The sequence below is a fragment of the Mustela nivalis genome (genome assembly GCF_964662115.1).
Source record: "Mustela nivalis genome assembly, chromosome: 9".
Classification (NCBI taxonomy): domain Eukaryota; kingdom Metazoa; phylum Chordata; class Mammalia; order Carnivora; family Mustelidae; genus Mustela; species Mustela nivalis.
Genome location: NC_139028.1, coordinates 119,416,857 through 119,442,146, shown reverse-complemented (window position 1 = coordinate 119,442,146; position 25,290 = coordinate 119,416,857). Strand labels below are relative to the sequence as shown.

Sequence of the window (25,290 nt, the reverse complement as noted above, 5' to 3'; positions counted from 1 at the left end):
GGGGCCTTCCCGGGGCCCTTTCCTTGTTCCTGGGGCTGCTGGTCTGCTCCCGCGGCCTCTGTTCTGACGTCCGCTCCCGTGGGAGGTGAGCCCGGTACTCGCTGTGGCTGACGCGTATGTGAGGGCAGTTTTCTGAGCGGATGGCGGGGGCCAGGGTCGGTGCGGCTGCGGCCTCGGCGACCGCTTTCGCAGGTTCCGGGCTTGCCCTGCTTCCCGGGGCCTTCCCCGACCCTCCGCTCGTCTGCTGCTCGGCGGGACTCGGAGCAGGCCCCGGTGTGCGCGCGGCGGGCGGCGGCTCAGCTCCCCTGGGCCCCAGGCTCAGCCTTCGGAGCTCCGCTTCGGGCCTCCCTCCCTCCGGTCCGGCGGGCCGGCCGCTCTCCTCTCTCCGCCTCGGCCGACGAGCTGCGCGGAGGCCTGTGGCCTTGGGGCTTTTCCCAGGGAGGGAGTGCGCTGCCTGGCTCTCCGGCCCCCCGCGTGTGTGCCCGTGCCCCTGTCCAGGGACGCCTCGCCGCCGGCCGTGGCGGGACAGCAGCGCGTGGTCGTGTGTTTGCCGTGAAGCGGCCGCTGCGAGGAAGCTCTGGTGCGAGGCCGCCGCCCCCTCGGTTGTGTTCTGCAGCCGCCGCCTGGCTCGCTTGTGTTGTTCCGTCTGTCCTGGTGGTAACGCCTCTCGCTTCACGCGCTTCTAGTTTGATTTAACGCTTTCCAGTCCCGGCTAAGACCTGTGGCTCCTACGACAGCTGGTCCCGCTCATTTAGCGTCACTTCTAACCCCGAGCTCCGCTCCGGACCGACCCCTTACGGCTGCACAGCACAGGTTCCTGCCCCTCTGGCTCTCCGGCCCTGTAGGGGAGAAGTGGATTCCTGTACGCCGGTGAGAAGCGCGTGTGCACAAGGGGTCACGGGTGCGCACTCGCGGGTGCACGCTCACACCCAGACACACATCCGCGCTCGCACACAGGCACGCTCGGCCGCACATGCCTGCACAGCAGTTTGCTGTGGGTCAAGCTGCCTGTCGTCAGCAGGGGCCGCCGGGGCGCTGTGCTCATGGCCACCTGCTCCAGGTCGGGAAAGCGGGGTTCGGCAGAGATAACCCTGTGTAAAAAACAGGTGGCCCTTGACCTGCCGCCCTGGGCCGTTAAAGCCCACTGCTCTCACCTGTTCCCTGTCCCTTCCCTGACCCTTCAGGGAGCCTTTGGCTGCTCCTTCTGTTCCTCCTGCGACCAGCTCTGGCCTGCGTGACATCAGGGCCAGTGCCGGTGCCTGCCTGTGCCCCTCGCTTCCCAGAGCCGGCCGCCGTGCGTGTTCTGTTAAAGGTCTCCTGCCCTCCCCCTGCCTGGAACAGTGACTCCCCAAGTGCAGGAAGTGTCGTTTTTTTTTTTTTTTTAAAGATTTTATTTATTTATTTGACAGAGAGATCACAAGCAGGCAGAGAGGCAGACAGAGAGAGTAGGAGGAAGCAGGCTTCCCACCGAGCAGAGAGCCCGATGCGGGGCTCGATCCCAGGACCCTGAGATCATGACCTGAGCCAAAGTTGTAGGCTCAACCCACTGAGCCACCCAGGTGCTCCAGGAAGTGTCGTTTTAACCTACCTCTTGGCACTCAGATGGCGCCTGGTGAGTGAGCCGGCCACATGGCTCTGTCCTGACCAGCTGCTCTGCCGGGGCTTTCTAGGGCCCTGTGTTTTAGCGAGTTGGTAGTAAAAGAAGAATGATGTTCTGGGAGTGTCCCGGACAGGAGGAGGTCGCTTTGCTGGAGGAGGTGACGTAAGTTCCACGAGGGCTGAGCATGTGGAGAGCGTTTCTGGAGGACACGGATGCGCCCTGTGTCTGGACAGCTGTAGAGCGCGTGGGGCTGGCGGTGCTCGGGGGGGCTGCTCTGGAGGCCTTTGCTCCCCCTGCGAATGCGGTGGCGGTGCAAGGACTAGCCCGGAGACGGTGCTCCGTAGGGAACCTCGTTCCTGCTCCCACGCAGTCGAGTCGGGGGTTTACGGAGATGTGCTCTCGTCTCCAACTCACTGTGTCCCGTGGGAGGAATTCTTTCTTGGATTTTACAGTACTTGTCACCTGTGTAGCCCTAGAAGGTCTCCCACGCTCTCTAGGCCTCCCTTTCCCCACTTGGCCACGGCGGAGTGAACCCGAGCGTGGCCTGATGGCCGTTCTTCCTCGGACACGCGCCACGCGCAGACGTCGTGGGGTTGGGTCCGGTGCAGCGTCTGGGGCTGTCAGGCATGTGGCGTGCTTTTCGTCTCCTTTACACGTGGTGCGGGAAACTTCCCGATCTCATCCCAGATGGTGGAAGTGGATTTACCAGACTTCGTAGGTTGGTGCATTTCGTAGAGAAAATTAGAAGCATATTATAGTTAAAACTTCATACTTTTAAAAATTGCCTGTGGCTGTAACAGTCAATTTTAGGAATAGACTTTCAGCTGATAATGACTCACTGTGGAAAGTGTTCAGCAGGTGTTTGAGTACTCTCGGTTCCAGAACTGTGGCAAAAGGTAGGATTGAAAATGGCGCCGTAGAGCCCTCCTGTCCTGCTGTGGCTGCTTTCCTGTGTGGTGCTTTTACAGACTTGCCCTGTTTTGACCCGGGGGCCCTGTGTGAGGCCCCAGCTTCTGTCCCAAGCACTTCCCTGCTGGTTTCGGCTGCTGGGAGATTGCTTCTTTCCTTGCCTCCTAGAAGCAGTGGTTCTGCCTTTGATTCTGACGTGTTGGTCTTGTCAGGGGACAGATGTTTGCATAGAAATCAGTTAAAGTAAAAATGCATTTGTGTTCTCTTTTTTTAGGTAAAAGTAAAGAAGCAGAAATAAAGAGAATAAACAAGGAACTGGCAAACATTAGATCAAAATTTAAAGGTAAGTATGTTCAATCTTTTTCATAAAAAGGGCTTTTTTTTCCCCCAAGATTTTATTTACTTATTTGACTGACGGAAATCACAAGTAGGCAGAAAGGCAGGCAGAGAGAGAGGAGGAAGCAGGCTCCGCGCTGAGCAGAGAGCCCGATGCGGGACTCGATCCCAGGACCCTGAGATCATGACCTGAGCCAAAGGCAGAGGCCTTAACCCACTGAGCCACCGAGGCGCCCCCACAGTGGGCTTTTATAAATTTAATAAAGCAGGGAGTAGCCTTCTGATGCCATTTTAATTCTTTTAAACCAAAGTTCTGAGCACAGTTACTCTCTGTAATTGCTTTCTGTAATGGCTGTGTTACAGTTAAAATGTGTGTGGGGCGCCTGGTGGGGGGCTCAGTCATTAAGCATCTGCCTTTGACTCAGGTCATGATCCCAGGCTTCTGGGATGGAGCCCCGCATCGGGCTCCCTGCTCAGTGGGAAGCCTGCTTCTCCCTCTCCCACTCCCCCTGCTTGTGTTCCATCTCTCTCTGTGTCTTTGTCGAATAAATAAATAAAGTCTGTATTTTTTTTAAAAAAATATTTATTTATTTATTTATTTGACAGATCACAAGCAGGCAGAGAGGCAGCAGAGAGAGAGGAGGAAGCAGGCTCCCCGCTGAGCAGAGAGCCCGATGCGGGGCTCGATCCCAGGACTCTGGGATCATGACCTGAGCCGAAGGCAGAGGCTTTAGCCAACTGAGCCACCCAGGCGCCCCAAGTAAAGTCTTTAAAAAAAAAAGAAATCTGCTTAAAAGATTTTAGTTTTTTATTTATGAGACAGAAAGAGTGAGTGAGTGAGTGAGTGTGAGGGGCAGAGGGAGAGGGAGAGACTGTCACGCAGATTCCCTGCTGAGTGCGGAGCCCGATGCTGGGCGGTGCGGCCCTGAGATCAGGACCTGAGTGAGATCAAAGGGTCCGACGGTCAGCTCACTGGGCCACCCCGGGCCGCAGGAGTAAGATGTGTTTGAAGTCAAGCCATTGGTTGCTGTTGACGTAGACAGCTCATGTGGAATTGACCAGGTCGGGCGGCCCCTCGCTGGACACAGTTTTGTCCCTGACCCAGTTCAGGTGGAGGTCTCAAAGAGAGGCGCCACCGGAGGCTGCTCGTGGGTTTGGGGTGCAGGTAATTAGCAGCTCCCATACGGAAGCCCATTTGGCTTTGTGGATGAGGAGTGGACGTGACCTCACCCTCTCAGTAGACCGCCACTTTCCCTGAGAAAAGACCCCCATTTTGAAGAACTGTCAGGCATAGGATTTTAGTCTTGACTGGAGAGCCTTAGTTGGAAGCCTTTACTTTTTCTGGGTTTGAGATCCGGTTCAAGCGTTCGCGCAGCCCGGAATTAGCAAGTGGAGGAGAGGGCTAGGCCTGAGTCCAAGAGCTGGAGGGGTGGGTGGCAGGCGGAATTTCTAGGAATCGACGGCTTTTCAGGACTCGAGAATGGATATCCTGCGTTATTAAGTGATGCAGAAACCAGTGGAATTTGGGTATTTCTCTGGTGAGTGCTAGGGAAAGTATTGTTTTCTTTTCCTTTTTTTTTTCTTTCATCCGCTGCTTTATTTCAGGGCTTGTGGCTGACAGCGCTCCCCGACCTAGCCCTCCTCTGCTACAAAAGTAACTGAACTTGCAAAGGGGTTGTTCTGGCTACAGGACGTGGCTCGGAATCTCAGCCCACAGGCCTTGGAAGTCAGGGGAGGAGGGAGGGCAGTCCAGGTCCAACAGGCAAGTGCAGGTGAGGCAGGCAAGGAGGCTGGAGGCAGCCTTGGCTGGCCTTGCCCTTGCCCTTGCCCAGAGTGTTGGGACACTGGCTCTGAGGAGAAGCAAGCATGTTCATAGCTTTCTTAGCCAATGAAGGTCTTCAGGGCCCTGGGGGACCCAGCAGCGCACCCCTCCTCCAGTCCGTGCCCGCAGGCACACTGCCATGCTTGCGGCTGTACACACTCACACTCACACTCACATCGACTCCGTACACGCGGAGGGCTCTGAAGGTCTGGATCCAGAGCCTGCACCCTGGAATGTCTCTGGACTGGCAGGCGGCGGGACAGGTCCACGGCAGATGGTGCCGCCAGGGTTGTGGGTCCTCTGCATTGCTGTCGACTGGCTGCCGCACGGGCACCTATCCAGTCACGGTACGTGCCCGCTGGTTCCGACAGATACGTGATAGGCATCTGGAATTCCTCTGGGCACACAGTACGAGAGATGACTCCAGTGTTGCAGGCGCAGTCCTTTTTTTACGGCAGAAGACTTACTGGGCTTGCAGAAGGGGCAGGTGGACTGGGTCTCTGGAGCGCGGGCCATCCTTTGGGGGTGGCTTCTATTTGGAATTTCTGCACCCTCGTCTTTTCTCCTCATCGTGACGGCCTTGTTCCATGTTTTCGTTTTTTTTTTTTTTTTTTAAAGATTTTATTTATTTATTTGACAGAGAGAGATCACAAGTAGGCAGAGAGGCAGGCAGAGAGAGAGGAGGAAGCAGGCTCCCTGCTGAGCAGAGAGCCCGATGCGGGGCTCGATCCCAGGACCCTGAGATCATGACCTGAGCCGAAGGCAGCAGCTTAACCCACTGAGCCACCCAGGCGCCCCCATGTTTTCGTATTTTTAACTGGGCCTGAAACTCCTGAAACTGTGTGTGAGGTTTGCTTTTGCATATATGTATGCACACATTGGAATATATGTGTGTGTGTGCGCGCGCGCATGTATTTTGGGGGGTCTGTAACTTTTATTGCTCAGATGTTTTTAGAAAAAAATTTTTTTTTAAAGATTTTATTTATTTATTTTACACACGTAGATCACAAGTAGGCAGAGAGGCAGGCAGAGAGAGAGAGAGGGAAGCAGGCTCCCCGCTGAGCAGATGCGGGGCTCGATCCCAGGACCCTGAGATCATGACCTGAGCTGAAGGCAGAGAATTAACCCACTGAGCCACCCAGGCGCCCCTAGAAATTTGTTTTTGTTAAGATTTTATTTCTTTAGATTCATCGTGAAATTGAGAAGAAGGTACAGAAATTTGCCGCATGCCCCTGCCGCCAGCCACATGCGCTCCCATTACTGACACCCCACTGGGCTGGCGCATTTGCTGCAGCTGATGAACCTACATGGACACATCGTCATTGTCTTCTTTTTTTTTTGTTGTTTTTTAGATTTTATTTATTTATTTGTCAGAGAGAGAGGGAACACAAGCAGGGGGAGAGGGAGAAGCAGACTCCCCACTGAGCAGGCAGCCTGACACGGGGCTGGATCCCAGAACCCTGGGATCATGACCCGAGCCACCCGTGCACCGCTAGACCCAGAGTCCACAGCTGACTCGCGGTGTGCGTTCTGTGGTTCTGCACGAAGGGGTGATGGTATGTAACCACCATCATGGCGTCAGGCAGGTACTTTCACTGCCCTGAAAATCTTTTGTGCTCTGCCCGTTCCTCCGTTCCTTCCCCTCAAACCCTGGCCGCCACTCATCTTTTACCGTCTCCATAGTTTTGCCTTTCCCGGAAGCTCAGGACGCGGCCTTTCAGACCGGCCTCCTCCCCGCCGTCAGGTGCCCGCAAACTCCTTCCCACGGCTTCACGGCTCCTTTCTCTTTGTCACGGATGCACAGGCCAGGGTCAGCCTGGGCCACCTGCTGAAGGACACCTCGGCGGCTTCCAAGCTGGGTCGGTTACGGAAGTCGCGGCACGAGCTGTAGACAAAGCTGGCGCGAGCACGTCCGGGCGGGTTTTGTGTGGACGTCAGCTCCCGGCCCCTTCGGTGGAGACCAGGGGGCGTGACCGCCGGATCGCGTGTTGACAGTGCGTGTCCTTGGGTGAGAAGCCGGCAGACGGTCTCCCAGGGTGGCTGCTCCACCGTGCGTCCCACCAGCCACACAGATGAGCCGGTCTCTGGTGCCGCCCGTGGGCTGGCTTTGGGCCGTCCCGGCAGGTGCGCACAGGGAGCGCACGACTGTTGTGAGGATTTTATTTATGTATTTATTGGGGGGAGGGGGTCTCACTTTCGTTTTAATCTGCGTTTCCCTGATGGCGTGTGTTGTGCGCTCGTTTGCCGTCTGTGGGTCTTCTCGGGGGAGGGCTTGTGGCTTTCATTGTCTCTCCAAGGGCCAGCACGTGGTGGTCCGAGTGAGGGCGCTCTGCCCGCCTGCAGATGTCTTCCTGCTCCGATGCTGGTCGCGCCACGTACCCTGGGTCTGCTCAGCTGCGACGTGTGGTGTTGATGACCTTCTCGGGCCGGTTCTCTGTGAAGCAGGTGCTGAGGTGGGCTTGGAGGACACAGGATTTCGGAGAGAGGAGGGCCCGTGAGAACTGAAGGGAGGGAGAGGGCTGGAGGCAGGCGGAGGAGCCGTGGAGCCGCTGGCCTGTTCGCGAGCTTCGTGGTGCAGCTTGCTGTGCGAGGCGCCTGCATTGGGTGGGAACGGCTGGGCGCTTGTTGCATCCGCTTGCTCAGCTGTGGCTCGAAGCCGAGGAAGGCAGCCCCGGACAGGACCGGCCCTGCCGCTAACCACACTCCGCAGCTCCGGTCCTTAACTGAAGGAGGGTCCGCGTCCGCTGCACAGGCTACATCTACGTTTGGAGATCCGTAAAAATTGCTGCATAGAAAGTGAATGCCTAATAGGCGTTAATCGTGTTGTCATTGAGAAAGAGTTCATGGCCCTTTGGATGGTCAGCCTTCAGATTCTTTGTGTAAATGTTTTGGGGGCAAACAAGGCTTCTGTTGTTTCTTCTGTCTTGGTGCCTGCCTGAGCTAAGCTGTCCTAGATGGGAAAGAGCTTCCCTCTTCTCTGTGGAGCAGTTGGCATTGCTGCATGTGTGTGCCCTGACCGGTGACAGAGACGAGAAGACCGACCTTGGTCTTCAGGAGCGCGCACCCCGGGGCGTGTGCTGCAGTTAGGGCCGATGAGCAAAGTCAGGTCTGCGCCATCCGGGAGAAACGGAGTGCACGTCACTAATGGAGACATACGTGTGCGTCTCAGTTTTCTAGTAGCCACATTTAAAAAAGAGAAGCAGATGGAACTAATTCTGGGGGCACCTCGCTGGTTCGGTCAGAAGAGCACGTGACTCTTGACGTGAGGCTGTGTGTTTGTGCCCCACGCTGGGTGCAGACGTTACTAAAAAACAAAACACCAAAACTTAAAGAAACTTACTTTTAATTTACTCAGTCTAGTATGTCTAAAATGTTGTTGCAGTGTGTGGTCAACAGAAAAAGGTCTCTCTTCCTATAAAGAGGTATCCTACATGTTTTCCATGCGAGTCTTTGGACTCTGGTTGTATGCTCAGAGCACACTCGGTTCAGACCGGCCACGCTTCGGGGGCTCAGCAGCCGTGTGCTGCTGGACGGTGCAGACGTCAGCCATGTCTTCTGCGGAAAACAGAAAGACACAATCATACACAGAACTTTGAAAGTCTAACAGAGTGACAAGAAGAAAGGGGGCTTCCCGAGGCTGCTCTAGGAAGACGTCATGTCCACAGAAGCGAGGACAGCCCTGAGCTGTTTGTGCCTTGAGAGCGGCTGCTGACCCCGAAGAGCGAGCCGCGAGACATTTTGGTCTCCGTGAGGGTTGAGGCGCGCTACCTCTCAGCGTGCTGTTGCCTCCCCGGGGACACGGCCGCACCGGGAGGCTGCCGTGACCACCGGGAGCCGGTGCGCTGCTGCCGTCTGGCGGGCAGAGGTCAGGGAGGCTCCTAGCTGTCCTACCACGCCCAGGACAGATGCAGCGTGCGGCGGTGGGCAGTCCTGTTCCAGGAGAGGATCAAAGCCTGGAACCCCCCCAGAAGGGGAGGGTCTGCCACGTTACACTGAGACTCTCAGAGTCAAGGCCCTCAGGGCAGGGGTGGACTGTCGTGGACGTGCAGCGGGCCTTCGGGCCCCCGAGTGCCCCACAGTACCTCAGACTTCACACCGGCTTCGGGTGAGGAGGCGACCCCTGCAGGAGGGCACACGTGAATCCTAGACCCGACTTCTCACGCAGCATGTCCGGTATGTCGTCGCAGTGACCGGCGTGTCACGACAGCACGAGCAAGAAGCAGAGGCGGAATTACCGGGAGTCTGAGACCGGATTTCAGATCACAGTACCGAAGTCCGTCTACCATTTTTCAAGAAAAGGCGTGCTTGAACTTTTGAGCAGGAGACTTCTGGTGGGAAAGGGGACGTGGCGAATCGTGGTAGGACCAGATGGACCTTCCAGAACCGAGGCCTGCAGTAACCAGAAAGAAGGACTCAGGGTTTCAAACAGCACCCGTGGTTGCGGAGAGATTCGTGCTCTGAGTGACAGGCGAGAACCAAACCCGTCCCAGGTACGGGAGCCCGGATGCAGCACAGACGGGGGCAGACGGAGGCCGCAGAGAGGGGGGTGCTGAGAGGGTCTGGGAGGTGTCATTGGTGTCCCAGGAGGAAAGGAGGGGGATGTACGGCTTTAAGATCGTGGGAAGTCGTGTGTGTGAGGAGAGAGGGTCTGCGGTCCCCTTGACGAGGATGGAGGAAGCCCTCAGGCCAGCACCGGTGAGGCTTTGCCGCCGTCATTGTGTTTCTCCTGAATCCTTTGAAATCCAATTCCTAATTCTGCCTTTCTAGATTTTATGCATTGACAATTTATTTTTCTGACTTCAAAAGATTGTTAGATATTTTCAATATTTTAATAAATTTGTGTATCTTTTAAAAAATGCATAAAACTTACCGTACTGCAGTGAAACGTGTGCGTAGACACGTTACTGTGGGATTGCAGGCGTGCAGCGTCGGGTGGTCCGGGGAGTAGCCAGGCGGGGGGTGCCCTGTGCTACCAGGCGGTGGTGCGCATGGCGGACTGCCCGACGGCCGTGTGCTCACCAACCAGCTGGAGGCTGTGCCCTGCCAGCGTGTCTTCTAAGAATGAAGCTGAAACGGACCTTTTTCAGACAAAAATGGAGCCCACGAATTTCTGGAGGATGTGTTTCAGGCCGGAAGCAAATAGTCCTGGAGGAGAGGCCGGAGGTGCGGAAGAGAGGAAAGGAGTGGCAGATGCGCGTGGAAACGGAGGTGATCTTTGTGCAGAAGACCTCCTTGGGGAGTTACAAATACGTGTACAATGAAGGACTTGACAGCAAACAAAAGGTGATGAAACGTGACTGTCCCAGGAACACTAGGAAGTTGCATCTCTGATCCCAAACCTTGTCTTCAAGAGAGCTGGAGGCCGATGGCTTCACCGGGGAGCTCTGCCGCAGGGGAAAGGTGTGGGGCTTGGGCGTGTGACATGGCCATGGGCTGTAGACAGTGTCTGTGCGCCACTTCCAAACCTAAGCTCGTGGCCATTTGCCCCTTGGGGGTCTCCTCCATGAGAAGAACGTGCTTTGGGGCTGCTGTGCGAAGAGAAGGGAGGCATCTGCCCAGGCCTGGATCTGCGCTGACTGGAGGCCGCCCCTGCTGATGCTCATTAGCAAGAAGTTGGCGCTTGTCACCTAAGCCCCTGAGTTTTGGGGTGGAATGGGGTAGTTCTGTGCTGGGAGCCAGCGTGCTGTCTTGAACCCACTGGAAAACGGCTGCTGACTTAGCGTTGACAAGGACACGATGATGGTGCGTCTCTGCTCGGCTGCAGTCTACCAGATGGTAGGCGCTACCGGAGTGGCCGCTGGCTGGCCCCTAAGTTCTAGGGGTGCACGTGTGAATAAAGAAGTGCCCACGAAGACCTCAGGTTACTGTGGGTGTGGTGGGACTGAACTAGCCACGGCTTTCCGTGGGGAGCGTGATGCTCACGGTGAGGCTGCAGCGCGCCGGGGGCTCGGCGCGGGTCTGGCATCGCCTGTGCTCGTCTCCCCAGTGCGCTTGACCGTCGGCTTCACGAGACCTTCACGCACAATACAATGTCCTCAATGTGCACTTCGGATTCTGGAAGCTACGTGTATTCCTGCCGCCGCCGGCACGCGCGGGCAGATCGTTTCCAGCACGGCGAGGGTTTGGCTGCGTCCCGTGGCTCTCAGCCGCCTTCCTCAGCCCCCGGCAGCCACAGGCCGCCACAGGCCACCGGAGCGTCGCTGTTTCTGGAAAGGTCCTGCGGAAAGAGCCCTGAAGGGGGTCTCTGAGGGCCACGGTGCCACCAGGGGGCGCTCTCGCTGCGTGTGTGCGTGTGTGCGCGTGTGCGCGTGTGCATGTGTGTGCGTGTGCGCGTGCGTGTGTGTGTGTGCGTGTGTGTGCATGCGTGCGTGCGTGTGTGTGTGCACGCGCGCGGCCGGCCGCTCCCCACCGCCCCTGGACTCGCCTGCCCTTGGCCCGGCGCCCGGGTTGCTGCCGGCTCCGCGGTCCTGCTTCAGCTCCGTGTTGGCCCCTGGGGAGGGGCTGTAGAGAAGCTGGGGGGCCCCAGGGGCGCAGACTGGACCCTGAGCCTCAGTCAGACACGGTGCGGTACGTGGCCGGCCTTCCCGCCGCCTCTGTCCTCTGGTCTGGGCCGCGGGCCGCGCCCTTTCCGGCAGGAGAGTGCGATTTCGGGGTGAGAAAGTCCTGGCCTAGAGGCGGTTCTCGCCCGTGCTAAAACCAGCATTTGGAGGACCCCTAGTCCGGTCTGGTGAGGAGAGTGGAACCACAGTGGGTTAGAGGGACGGTCACTGGGGGAAGTCCTGAGCTCTCCTCAGGGTGACTCAGGAGGGAGTGTGGCCCCTTGGGCTGGAGGAGAGTCCCCCGGAGGACAGAGTTGGAGCAAGGGGGTCCCTCCCTGGAGAGCAGAGAAGGTCGCTGGTTTGGCCTGGCCGGGGCCAGGCTGTCAGGAGCGCAGAGGGGGACACTGTCCTCAGGCAGCCGAGTGTCCTGGGCCTGCACAGGGAATCCGGATGCCGGCGTGGGCACCGGGGTCGCACCGAGGGGCTGGGTGCACGTTACGGGCAGGGTGGGGCCTCGGAGGGGCCTCGGAGCTCCTCCTGTCCTCACCGCAAACTGTGGGAGGCCCGTCGGGCAGCCGTGTCCCTCGGAGGCTTTCTGCCGAGACAGCCATGATGGAGAGGTCTGCAGAGCTCTTTTCTTTTTTTTTAAGATTTTTTATTTTATTTATTTATTTTTTTAAAGATTTTATTTATTTATTTGACAGAGAGAGATCACAGGTAGGTAGAGAGGCAGGCAGAAAGAGAGGAGGAAGCAGGCTCCCCGCGGAGCAGAGAGCCCAATGCGGGGCTCGATCCCAGGACCCTGAGATCATGACCTGAGCCGAAGGCAGCGGCTTAACCCACTGAGCCACCCAGGCGCCCCAAGATTTTATTTATTTTAGAGAGAAAGAACAAGCTTGGGCATTGGGGGGTGGAGCAGAGGGCAGATGGACAGGGACAGGCTGAGTGCAGAGCCTGGCCTGGGGCTCAGTCCCCTGGCCCTGAGATCACGTCCCTTGAGATCACGATCTGAGCCAAACCAATAGTCAGACGCTCGAGGGACCGAGCCATGCAGGCGCCCCTCCCCGCCCCGCTCTTCTTGTGTGATTTCCGTGGGTGGGTGATTTGTCCTAAAACTGAAGTGAAACGGGGGTCACCTAGAGCACTGCTTACCTGCCTATGTTAATAAACTTATTTGAAAGACTGACTTTTACGTATAAGTTGGGGCTCTGTTAGGCCGGAGGGAGGCCCCCCGGGGCCTGGCCTGCCCCGCCCTGGGCTGTCTTGGGAGGGAGCTCTTGCTGCCAGAGATTCCGGCTTCTGTTTTGGGTTCTGACGTGCACCGTCCGGTCTAGAAACATCACTGGCACTCAGCACTGTGCCGTGCGGGTGGCAGGCGCCTGCCTCTCTGGGGCAGCCCCCGCGCCCTCTGCTGTCTGGCTCTGGCTGAGGACCCCGCCCTCCCCGCCCTCCCCGCCCTCCCCACCTGTTCCGTAGGCGACAAGGCTCTCGATGGCTATAGTAAAAAAAAATACGTCTGCAAGTTGCTCTTCATCTTTCTGCTGGGCCATGACATTGACTTTGGGCACATGGAGGCCGTGAACCTGCTGAGCTCCAACAGATACACGGAGAAGCAGATCGTGAGTGTTGCTGAAGGGGCGCAGGGCTGGGGTGGGGCCGGCAGGGAAGACTGGTGAGGCGGCTCCAGGGCCTCCCTCTCCAGGAAGCCGTCCTGCCGATGGAAGGGGCTCTTTCCCCGTGGGACACTCTTCTGGTGAGGTGGCCATTTCTTCTTTCTTTTTTTTATTTGAAATATTTTATTTACTTACTTGCCAGAGAGAGGGAGAGCACGAGCTGGGAGCAGGGGGCGGAGGGGGACGCAGGCTTCCCGCTGCGCAGAGAGCCCGATGCGGGGCTCGATCCCAGGTCCCTGGGGCATGACCTGAGCCGAAGGCAGAGGTTGACCAGCCGAGCCCCCCAGGCGCCCCAAGGTGGCCATTTGTTTTCTTGTTCTTTCCTTCTTTTTTTCTTTCTTTTTAAAGATTTTACTTACTCATTTGACAGACAGAGATCACAAGCAGGTGGAGAGGCAGGCTCCCTGCTGCTCCCCACTGAGCAGGGAGCCCGATGCAGGGCTTAATTCCAAGACCCTGGGATCAGGACCTGAGCCGAAGGCAGAGGCTCAACCCACTGAGCCACCCAGGTGTCCCTCTTCTTCTTCTTCTTCTTCTTTTTTTTTAAATTTTTTAAAAGATTTTTTATTTATTTGACAGACAGAGATCACAAGTAGGCAGAGAGGCAGAGAGAGAGAGGAGGAAGGAGGCTCCCCGCTGAGCAGAGAGCCCGAGGCGGGACTCGATCCCAGGACCCCGAGATCATGACCTGAGCCGAAGGCAGAGGCTCAACCCACGGAGCCGCTCAGGCGCCCCTCCCTCTTCTTCTTTTTTTTTTTTTTTTTGAGATTTTATTTGTTTTTTTGACAGAGAGAGAGACAGAGAGGGAACACGAGCAGGGCGAGTGGCAGAGGGAGAGCAGGCTCCCCACGGAGCAGGGAGCCTGACCGCAGGGCTCAGTCCCAGGACCCTGGGATCATGACCCGAGCCAATGGCAGACACTTAACTGACTGAGCCCCCCAGGCGCCCCTTTTCTTGATCTTTCTTTACAACCCCCTGCAGTCTGGGAATTCGCTGCGGGCCTGCCGGTGCCGCACGAAGCCTGGGTTGGACGTGATGGGTGTTGTGGGCGTGCCTGTTTCCCCGCAGTGCCGGGCTGACGCGCTGGCACAGACCCCTTCTCCTGGTGGCCTCTTGCACAACTTTCTGTTTCTGACAAGGACACGACAGCTACATGGGTTAAGAGCTGGAGCTGTAAATGGGTGCGCCTTTGCCTTGCTCCCGGCTTCCGGAGGCTTCCTAGATGGTGCCAGTACCTGGGCGCCTGAAGCGGTCTCAGACTTCGTAGCTTAAGGTCTATTGCCTCTTGGGATGATGATACTTTTATGTTTTCTGTCATGTTGCAAAATAACAGTTTTTTCTGTCTAAAAATTTAACTTACAGCAAGTAAAAAAGAACCCAAAAAACAAACAAAAAGCTAGGTCCCCCAGGAATTTTGTAAAATACTGGTATTTACCCAGTAAGAATTTGGGTGTCTTCCATGGACCACGCAGTTCGCTGGGAGGCCTCTGGGGACATAGGGGCCAGAAGCAGATGTGGGCCCTTCTCCGTCCTAGTGAGGAGATGGTGTCATCCAGCCCCCAGATAGAGAATTAACAGCTGTGGCCGGTGCGCAGGGAAGGAGGCCCTCCGGGAGCCGGCAAAGGGGGGGGCGAGTAGGGAAGGTCCCCTGGGCAGGGCATGGGGCGTGGGCCCAGGAGGAGGAGGAATTAACTGGGGGATGGGGGCAGCCAGAGCAGGTAGCACCTGGCCAGGGGCACGGGCAGCGAATGTGGGGCAGCAGCGGCTAGAGTGGAAGAGCGGACGTGGGTGTGTGTGGGGGGGGGCCTTTCCCCCAAGACCAGCAGGAAGCTGCTCAGGAGTTCACCGGCGTGGTCAGGGATCAGATGAGTCTCAGGAAGGCCACTGTGTCCCCCTGCCTGGGAAGGGTGTGGATGACGGATGACACGGGACTGGAGTCTGGTCAGTACTGAGTGGAAGCTGAGGGCAAGAGGCTAAAGCTGCAATCAGCAGGGTTTCTGGAGCTCGCCGCCCTTTCGTAGGGCCTTCTGGTCAGGGTGGCAGTGAGTCCAGTTTGCTCACAGGGCACCACGGCTAGGTGAGTGGGACGGGTGGCGGGGGTGGGGACCGGGGGTCATCTGGCTCCGTGCCTCTTAGATGTGTCCTGCAGGGTTGTCCTGACGGCAAAGCTGGAAGCAGACCCTGCTTCTTCACGGAACGGCTGTTTTCCTCAGAGCGGCCTGACTCCTTGTGCGGGACACAGGCAGACTGGAGGCTTCGGGAGGCTTCCCGAGGGCTGCACATGTGTGCGTTGCTGTCCCGTGCGGGCTCCAGTGGTCACGAGCGTCTGTCCTGTCTCTCTGGAACCCAGGGCTACCTCTTCATCTCTGTGCTGGTGAACTCCAACAGCGAGCTCATCCGGCTCATCAACAACGCCATCAAGAACGACCTGGCCAGCCGGAACCCCACCTTCATGGGTCTGGCCCTGCACTGCATCGCCAACGTGGGCAGCCGCGAGATGGCCGAGGCCTTCGCTGGGGAGATTCCGAAAATCCTCGTAGCTGGGTAGGTCTCCTGTGTGAAGTAAGTCGGGTCTGTAATTACATGAAGAATTTATCAGAGGAGTTGATCTGCCTGTTTCAGGTGTGGGAGGCCTGTGCGTCTAGGTGCTTGGGGACGTCCACTCATACCCTTGCCCCCGGTACATGGCGGTTGTAAAGTACGTGGAAGAAGAGCCTGCCGACCACAGCTGACCGGGAAGGGCCGCGGAAGGAGGGCCGCAGTCGCCCCGTGGTGGGGCCCAGGGCCTCTTGCTCTCTCAGGAGCGTTACTTGAATCCTGAGAGTCCTCTGCCCCCTTGAGTCTGGGGAGAGGCCGTGCGGGGCTGAGCAGGCAGTTTGGGAGGACTTTGACACTGGGCTGGGCTGTCCGGGGCCGTGGGGCGCGGCGGAGGCGGGGTCCTGCTTGGTGTCCCAGGACTCAGCTGAGTTGGGCCACACCCTGGTGACGCGTGTGGCTCCACAAGAGCCCTAGTCCCGGGCAGTTCATCAGGACTTGGGGGAACAGCTTCTCTGGGGCGACCGGCAGTGAGCAGACTACGGCCAGCGTGCTGTGGGCGTGGGTTCCGGGGGTGCTGGTGCGCATCTGGTGGTGCTGGGGATGCCCTGCCCCAAGGGTCCGCGGTGCCTCGGGGGTGAGCCCTGGCCTAGATGAGCAACAGAAGGGCTATGGCCTTACAGGCCATGGAGGGGTGTGTGAGGCGTGTGCCAGAGGCAGACAGGCCAGGCTGGACGCGAGGCCCTGGAAGACTGGGAGTGGGGCGGCAGTGTCAGGTCGTGCACTGGAAGGGGCTGCAGAGCTGAGGAACCCGCTGGGGGGCCGAGGTGATGCCATTCCACGCCTGCTGATGGGGGCTTCAGGGCACGGCGGGCACCCCGAGAGCAAAGTCACCGGGACAGAAGAGGCTTTGGGTCCGTCCGGAAGATGGCCGGGGTCGGTGTGGGCTCAGGGCCTGAGGCTTCTCTTCCTCCTCGTTAGGGCTGGTCCGGGTCTGGCAAGGCCTTCCCTCACCGTCTTGCTCCCTCCGGCTGCTGCTTAGGCCCTTCCTTGTGCCTGGCGCATGCCAGTGAACGCGTCTGTGTACTGTCCACCTCCGCCCTCAGAGGGAAAGCTCGCTGGGGCCCGAGGGTTTTGTCCACTACGGCTGCTGATTTATTTCCAGCATTTTGAACCGTATCTGGTATATGGTACAGGCTTGATAAATACCTCTTGGATGAATGAGGTGTAGAACAGGTCATCTCTGGTAAGTATTCAGGTGGTAATTCAAGAACCTTCTCCTGAAATAAAGGATGGACACATTTGCAGATTGAAAGGACGCAGAGGGTGTGCAGCGCGGCCTGGCCTTGACAAGCCAAAGCGGATGGGCGAGAGGAGAGGAGAGGCCGCTGCCAGGGGACAGTTGTGTCTACAAGTTGTGAGGCCTGGGGCTCCAGGTGGGGCCTTGCCCTGCCGAAGTGTCTGTCAGAGTCCAGGTCACAGAGTCAAGTCACTGTGTCAGAATTGGCATGTTGGGGATGGGGTGGTGTAGGGCTCAGCTGGCACTCGGCTCCTGGGCCCTGGGTCCGAGACAAAGCAGGCAGCGCTCTGCCTGGGCTCCCCAGGGTCACTGGATGTTGGACTTCCCTCTCCGTGAAGGTTCTTCCCCTGCTGGCCTTGGAGCGGTGTGGGAGCGGCCGGGTGGGGAGGCGACCCTGAGCGCAGAAGCACGCTGGCTAGAAGCCGGCACAGTTGGGCCTCGAGGCCTGCGGGGCGTGCTGCCCTGCGACTGCTTACGAGGACGGTGTGTGGCCTGAGAGAGGGGCACGGACCTGTTGCTCCCGGGGCTTTTAGTATCTGATGGAGCATTTGACTGGGGTGATTTCTCTTTGGAGTAGAGTGGGGAGCGGCTTGGGGATTCTCACCTTGGCTTGGACTCATTTAGGAACGAGAAAGCAACCATGGAGGCGGATGGTAAGGCTGACCCCCAGACCCTTCTCTTCCCTGTGCGTGGGAACGCCTCTGCGGCTTCACCCGGGACTCTGAGAACGCCGACTTGTTCTCTCTCCCGCTGCCTAGGCGGGCCTGTGGCTTCCTGGCGGCTCGCGGAGTTCGGCTGGGCGTGGTGGGCAGGGGGTAAACGGGCATCGGGAACATTGTGTGCCCTCCGCGAACATGGACGCCTGAACAGCAAACCCTCCAAACGCCCCTTTCCTGGGGTGTGCGCCCTTCTGACCTGGCTTCTCGGTGTTATCGGCGTGCCCGGGACGCTGGCTGCCGCGGCGGCGGAGCCCTCCTCTGGTCCGCTGTGCTTAACCGCCGGGGGCTCTGTGGTGGTCGCTGCTCCGACGCTGTCTGTTTCGACTGTGTGTTATTAAGTGCATTGTACGCAGAAGTTCTCTGGAACCCAGACAGAGAGGAACAGTAGCTGAGTCTGCTCTGTCTTGCACAGCCAAGGTCCTGGGCGGCAGTTGGGAAAAATACCAGAACGGACATTTCTGGAGAACAGGGCTTCCTGGCAGGGCTCTGCTGAGGGTCGTGGTGGGGTCTGAGGCAAGTCTTCGGAGCAGACAGCCGTCTCGCCTTCCGGGCCCGGTCCACACCAAGACCTCTCGCAGGAGGGGGTGTGGACTTGAGCGCATGGAGAGGGTGGAGCCTCCTGGTCCCCCGGTTCCTCTGGGCTCTTCTCTGTGAGGCTCGGGGCTACGCTCGGCTAGCTGGGGCCGCGTGGGGAGCCGGCTGCCTTCTTGAGTGACGCTGGTGTCTGTCTTTCAGAGATACCATGGACAGTGTGAAGCAGAGCGCCGCCCTGTGCTTGCTGCGTTTGTACCGAACGTCTCCTGATCTCGTCCCCATGGGAGACTGGACGTCCCGAGTGGTGCACCTTCTCAACGACCAGCATTTGGTAAATGTCTTTGGACTTGTGTCCCCCCGCGCCCCACCGAGGAACCGTTTCTGGAATCGCCATTGTGAAAGCAGCTCTGTGTGGCTTCTCATGATGCTGGGGGGGGGTACTTCACAGCTCAGCCCACTGAGTGTGGCTGGGGGAGGGGCTCCCCGCTCCCCGGGGACGGGATAACGCAGATGCGGCCTCTGGCTCACTGCAGAGCTCGTTATTGGAAGGGCCTCCTGCATGCTGCGGCTGGGCAGCTGAACAAGACAGAGACCAGTGTCTTCTGGAAATGCCCTGTCTGGCGAGGGCACTGCAAGCGTGTGCTTCTCTCCCTGGGGTTTTGAGGGGGTGTCCTGTGACCTGACCTATGCTCTGGCATGGCCACTGCACAGGCCAGGCTCGTGTGTCCTCCCTGTGTCGTCGGGAACGACAGGGAGGTGCAGGGCGACTTGGTGATAGTGGTTAGACCTGGGTCGTGGGTGCTGTCCACACCCGACGGGGCGCACAGGGACGGGACCTCAGCACGTGGAGTCAAGTCGGAGCAGACATTGGGCGCGGCGGCTTTGCGTTGCATGAATTCTGTTGTATAAATGAGAATTGAAATTCAACACAGATTTTTCTTGAGTATGTTAGCTGGTTTCTGTATTATTGCTCAGGAGGAATCTACCTTAAAAATTAAATTAAAAATAGGGCGCTTTCAGCCAGTTGAGCATTGGCTCAGGTCGTGATCCCAGAGTTAGGGAGTCAGGCCTTGCAGCGGGCTCCGTGCTCAGTGGGGCCTGCTGGGGATTCTCTCTCCTCTCTCCCCTCATTCCTTCTCTCCAAAAAAACGATCGACTAAAAGTCAACAGTCATGGCATGCAGACTCAGAGGACAGAGCTCGTGGCTGTGTCGGGACACTTGCTGTGGGGTGGCAGCCCCATGGGCTGTTCCCACGTTGTCATGCCCCACGCGTCCTGGGATGTTTGTATCCAAGCGGGGCAGCCCTTCCTCAGCACGGAGGCCGGTCAGCGCAGCCATGTTGTAGGGCGAGGGGGACGCACCCGGGAGGCGGTGTTGGGAGTGCACGCCAGGTTGCGTGGGTCCCTCTCAGTCCGTCCAGGTTCTGAGTCCACCAGTGGAATCTTGAAGCCGCGCAGGAGGCTGTGAGGCTCGAGGCCACAAGCTGCCCACCCGGCAGCCCTGGGAGGCGGGGGCGCTCTCCAGTTCCGTGCCTGTGGGAACGCGGGCTCAGAGGGCTGCAGTGGCTTCTGCACATCTGGACTTGGGCCAGGAGGTGCTGAAGGCTCAGAGCTGGGGCAGCGTAGGGGGCCTGCGCCTCGTGGCCGACAGGTGTTGAGCGCTGCTCAGAGCAGTGGCCGAGAAGGGCCTCTCCTCTGACACGGCACGATTCGGTCGCCCCAGCTGTGTGGTTCGCTTGCACGGTTGGACGTGCACGACCGGGTCTCACCGGCCGCGCTGCCTGGCACACGCTTGCTGTGGGCCGCCAGGGCCCAGCTCGGAGAGGAGAGGGAAGAGGCGCTGGCCCGCCGGCCCACAGCAAGGCCCAGCCCGCCGCCCTGTCGCTTTCTCTCTCTCTTCTCGTCCCATGTTCTCTGGTCTCTCGGTGGCTGTCCTTTATGTGGTTGTGGCTTCTCTGTCCTGTGCCTCTTGGCTTTGTCGCTAAAGATGGCCCGAGATTTGGCTGGCTTTGTCTCCGGCTCAGGAGTGTTGGCTGGCTGTGCCGCCAGAGGCCAGCAGGCCCCTGTGTGCCCTTGTTCTGAGAGCAGAGCAGGAGCCCGGGGGTCTGCGTGGGGCAGGCAGGGAGCTGTGGCCAGAGGGTCGGCGCTGGGGGCCATCTGGGCTCCCCCTGGTCTTCTCACGCTGCCCTTCCCGCGAAGACTCCAGGGACACAGAGGATGGGAGAAGCCGAGCTCGAGCCAGCGAGTCCCAGCTGACTCTTGTCAGAATACGGAGGCTTGTTCTGTCCTCCTGGGGGGCCAGGCGGAGCCGCAGACGCTCAGGAGCTCTGCTGCATGTCTCTGCCCGGGTGGGACGGGTGTTTGCAGATCCTGAGTTTGTTAGAGCTGTCCTGCGAGGGAAACCCGTTCGCTGTTGCTTGCCAGGACATGGACATGGAGGCCCGTTCTGTCTGTGCCTTTAATGCTGCTTTCACGTTGTCCTTAGAAAGCCGAAGGAGCGCTCCGTCGTGGCCGGGGCTCCCTCCCTGCGCCTTTGCAGCTGCGGGAGCGGCCGGCCTTCTCCCGCCCGCTCAGGAGCCTGGTGGAGGAGGGCCAGGGGCACCAGCAGTGGCCCAGTGCTTGCTTGAGCTTTATTTGCATTTTCATTGCATTCCTTTTTTTTAGAGACTATTTATTTGACAGAGATCACAAGCAGGTAGGGAGGCAGGCAGAGAGAGGGGGAAGCAGGCTCCCCGCTGAGCAGAGAGCCCGATGCGGGGCTCGATCCCGGACCCCGGGATCATGACCCAAGCCGAAGGCAGAGGCTTTAACCCACTGAGCCACCCAGGTGCCCCCGCATTCCTTGTTTTATCTATTTCGTATTTATGAGAGAACTTCTTTACTTAAGCAGTGTTTTCCTTCAAGACACAGGGATTGGTGGGAGTGACTTCTTGTCCTGGGACAAGAGCAGGTGTCCCCGTGCTGCCTGAGGCCAGGTGCCGCATGGGGGGCACTCTACAGGGAAGGGGCCTCACCGGGCCTGGGCTGCCGCAGGGAGCAGCGGGGTGGATCTGTTCAAGAAAGGCAGGGATAGGCCCCCCAGCTGCTCTTCTCCATGGTCACACTTCTGGGTTGGAAAGATTCAAGTGAGTCCAAGGGTAATGTCTCCCTTCCTGGTCCATACAGAGTTGATTTCTTTTTTTCTTTTAAAGATTTTATTTATTTATTTATTTTTTAAAAGATTTTATTTATTTATTTGACAGACAGAGATCACAAGTAGGCAGAGAGGCAGGCAGAGAGAGAGGAGGAAGCAGGCTCCCCGCTGAGCAGAGAGCCCGATGCGGGACTCGATCCCAGGACCCTGAGATCATGACCTGAGCCGAAGGCAGTGGCTTAACCCACTGAGCCACCCAGCCGCCCTTCGGTTTAAAGTTTTACCTGGAAAATGAGTTTGCTGTTGGAAGCCAGCCGCAGGCATGTTGGCTGTGGTCACAGTGCGTACTTGTCGTGTGTTTGCTCCAGGGTGTGGTGACTGCCGCCACCAGCCTCATCACCACCTTGGCGCAGAAGAACCCCGAGGAGTTCAAGACGTCTGTCTCTCTGGCCGTCTCCAGATTAAGCAGGGTAAGTCTGTCGATGGGGAGCGGGTCTCAGGATACGTGTTCGTCTGAGTTTTTTATTTAACTGTTAGCTTACTGTTTAGAATGCAAGATACTGAACTCAGTTTGTGAATCCAGGGTGAGAACTTGTCTTGGTTCAGAATTTGTTGGGTTTTCTTTCCACCTTTTTGCCACTTGAGAAATGTTCTGTCCCTACAGGCAAGTGCCCAGAGTGAAGCGGCAGAGCCCACAGTTATGTTGCCCGAGCGCCGCTCAGCCTCTGTGCCGGGTGGGGCGTGGGGGTGCGGTGGCGCCCCCCAACGCAGGGAGCCCCGTCCTCATCCGGGCTGCCTCCCTCTCACTTTCCTTTGCCGCCTGAGCACGTGTCCCGCACTTGGACACCCGGCTCGGATGCTGTCCCGAGTCGTGCACAGGGACTCTGCAGCAGCCCGTGTTCTTTGTGTGTGACTCGCAGAGCGCAGCACCGCGGGGTCGGCGGGCGTGTGCGCGGCCGTCCCTTCGTGGCGATGTCACGGAGCGTTCCACGAGTGCCGCACGGCCGACGGACCCGCCCCTCGTCTGACCCTGAGGCGATGGGGAGCGGCCTGCTGCGATCCGCTTGGCTGGGTCTTGGCTCTTGTATGCGGACGGCTGCGAGACAGGTCCCTGGACGTGGCGTTGCTGGGTCATGGGGCGGCTGTGCGCCTTGGGCGCGTCGGCCGTCCGTGGGTGAGACGGCGTCTCCTTGTCATGTGAGTCTGCGTTTCTGTCGTCACCTTCCAGGTGGAGCAGCCTGGCTGCTCTTTTTTTTTTTTTTTTTTTAAGGATTTTATGTATTGACAGAGACACAGGGAGAGGGCACAAGCAGTGGCAGAGGGAGAGGCAGAAGCAGGCTCCCCGCTGAGCAGGGAGCCCGATGCAGGGCTCGGTCCCAGGATCCGGGGATCGTGACCTGAGCCGAAGGCAGACGCTTAACCCACTGAGCCACCAGGCGCCCCTTCTTGCCTTTTTGAATGTCTTTTGTGAAGTGCCTTTTCAGTGTTTCGCTCATTTTTCTGCCGTCACCTTTTTGTTGTTCTGTAGAAGAAATTCCTTATCTGTTTTAGGTACGAGCGTTTTGTTGGTTGCGTGAGGTTGAACCAAGCCGGCCACATGTCTCCAGAAATGCCGTGTGCGTGTGCTTCAGTCTGCTCTGTGTTTAGAAGAATCTTTCCCTCCTCTCTAGTGGCCGTCTCACTGCCTGGGTGAGGTCTTCTGTGATCACGAACCCGCAGCTTACTGTGCTAGCCCTTCTGCTGCGGCTGGTGCTTCTGCATCAGCTTCTGTGGCGTCTTTCCCTATCCTGTGGCTTCACGTTTAGGTTGACAAGCTGCCTTGGGACGGGTTTCTGTGTATACCAGCTGTCCCAGTGCTCCTGCTAAAGCCTCTGCGCCCCCACCCCGGCCTTGGGGTGTGTCTCTGCCCCTCCCCCGCTGTCTCTGTTCATCTTGCACAGCGACATGCTGTCCTAGTTACTGGAACTTGACGTCCTGTGGAACACGCCCTCCTGTCTTGCTCCCCCACTCCCCAAATCCTGTTGGGACTGGAGGGGGCCAGTTTTGAGAGAAGTAAAATCTTTACAATATTGAGTCTTTGAATTCATGACCATGGTATCTCTCTCCGCCCATCTGGAGAGTCACTTTAATTTTTCTCATTTGTGTTTTGTAACTTTTTGAGTAGCAGTTCCTTTATGTGTTGTTAGGGTTATCTCCATACAGTATATTTGATTTATTTTATTTTTTATTTTTAAAAAATATTTTATTTATTTATTTGACAGAGACAGCGAGAGAGGGAACACAAGCAGGGGGAGTGGGAGAGGGAGAAGCAGGCTTCCCGCTGAGCAGAGAGCCCAGTGCGGGGCTCGATCCCAGGACCCTGGGATTATGATGTGAGCTGAAGGCAGACGCTTAATGACTGAGCCACCCAGGCGCCCCTATACAGTTTATTTTAAAAATGCTATTTCTAATGACATCTTTTTTTTTTATAAGATTTTATTTATTTGGGGCGCGTGGGTGGCTCAGTGGGTTAAGCCTCTGCCTTTGGCTCAGGTCATGATCTCAAGGTCCTGGGATCGAGTCCCGCATCGGGCTCTCTGCTCAGCGGGAGTCTACTTACCCCCTCTCTCTCTGCCTGCCTCTCTGCCTACTTGTGATCTCTGTCAAATAAATACATAAAATCTTTAAAAAAAAAGATTTTATTTATTTGAGAGAGAGCAAGCAAGCATGAGTTGGGGGAGGGGTTAGAGAGAGATGGAGAAAGCAGGCTCCCCACTGAACAGGAGCCTAACATGGGGCTCGATCCCAGGACCCCAAGATCAGGACCTGAACTGAAGTCAGATACTTAACCTGCTGAGCCGCCCAGTGCCCGAGTGATGTCTTAAATGTGTTCTGTAACCACTGTGTGTTGGTTTGTGCAAGTGATTCTTGTACATCGATCTTGGAGTTGGCAGTTCTGTCAAACTCACTGATCTAACTTATTTTTTTTAAAGATTTTTTTTTTTTTTTTTTAAAGATTTTATTTATTTATTTGCCAGAGACAGAGGGAGAGAGAGCGAGCGAGCACAGGCAGACAGAGGCAGGCTGAGGCAGAGGGAGAAACAGGCTCCCTGCCGAGCAAGGAGCCCGATGTGGGACTCGATCCCAGGACGCTGGGATCATGACCTGAGCCGAAGGCAGCTGCTTAACCAACTGAGCCACCCAGGCGTCCCTTTTTTAAAGATTTTATTCATTTGTCAGAGAGAGCGCATACAAGCAGGGGAGCGGCAGGGAGCGGGAGGAGCAAGTCCCCGCTGAGCAGGGCGCCCCAGGAGAGACTCGCTCCCCGGACCCCGGGGTCATGACCTGATCTGAAGGCAGGTGCTTCCCTGACGGAGCCCCCCAGGTGCCCCCTCACTTACTGATCTTAGTGATTTCTTTGCAGATTGCGTTAGGTCTTCTTCGTACTCCCATCAGGTCTGTGGACGAGGAGTTTTCTTTCCCAGCCTGTGTTTATCCGTGTTTCCTGCTTTCTGGCTGCCACTGGGCCCTCCATGCAGTGTGGACCACGAGAGAGGATTTTCTTCCTCATCTCAGAGGAGGTCTCCAGGGTCTCACCGTGACGAGTTGTGTTTGCTGATTTTGTTGCCGTTGGCTCGCTTTGTCACAGGAAGGAAATTTCTTTCTGTTTCTTGGCTAACACTTTTATCTGGAGTTAACTGGTGAAGCCATTTGAAGGTAGGGTTCTTTGTGGAACAGTGTCTTGTTTTGGATCCGACTTAGTTGATCAGGTGTGGGCGCTTGTGTTTTCTGTCCTTTCATTGGTTTCGGCTGCGTTGGTTTTCTGACGTTTGCAGTTTGTCCGGATGGTCAGCGTGCGGTCATCCGTGTCCGTGCGTGCCGGCCGCGGCGGCAGCGGCGGGCCGTGGAGCCGCCCCAGCTCGGCCCTGCTCTGGGGCTTTTGCTCTTTCACTTCCCCGATGAGCCTGGCCTGCGTGGCGCCTTCTGACCCGGCGGCTCTCTCTGCCGTTCTTTCTCCCTGGCAGCTTTCTGTCCTGTCCTTGTTTTGCTTCCTTTACTTTCTTAGGTTAATTTGCTAGTTCCTTTGTCCATTTTTGGGGTGAATTCTTCATTGCTTTTATTTTTGTATTTGGCTCACATGTGTGCGTTTCTAAGTCAGACGCTTCTGAGCGGGGCTTCAGCGGCGGCCTGCTCTGGCTCCTTCCGTTCTG

At 57.5% G+C, this 25,290-nt stretch overlaps 1 protein-coding gene across 18 annotated transcripts in view; it reads left to right on the top strand.

Annotated features, from left to right (window-relative positions):
• Nucleotides 1–25,290, top strand: part of AP2A2 (adaptor related protein complex 2 subunit alpha 2) — a 78,745-nt gene that overhangs the window by 32,463 nt on the left and 20,992 nt on the right. For 5 of the 18 annotated variants that reach the window (XR_014316400.1, XR_014316401.1, XM_082749339.1 and 2 more), the window contains exons 2-6: nucleotides 2,784–2,852; nucleotides 12,683–12,825; nucleotides 15,230–15,423; nucleotides 18,169–18,298; nucleotides 21,469–21,570. Coding sequence is in view for 15 of the 18 variants with exons in the window: in XM_082749339.1 (XP_082605465.1) it covers nucleotides 2,784–2,852; nucleotides 12,683–12,825; nucleotides 15,230–15,423; nucleotides 18,169–18,298; nucleotides 21,469–21,570 (638 nt within the window). In the remaining 3 variants the exon portion in view is untranslated. Of the gene's footprint in view, nucleotides 1–686; nucleotides 871–2,400; nucleotides 2,497–2,783; nucleotides 2,853–11,022; nucleotides 11,827–12,682; nucleotides 13,389–13,607; nucleotides 15,424–18,168; nucleotides 18,299–21,468; nucleotides 21,571–25,290 lie in introns of those variants that run through there. The other 13 variants (XR_014316402.1, XM_082749338.1, XM_082749331.1 and 10 more) reach the window with 10 other exon arrangements.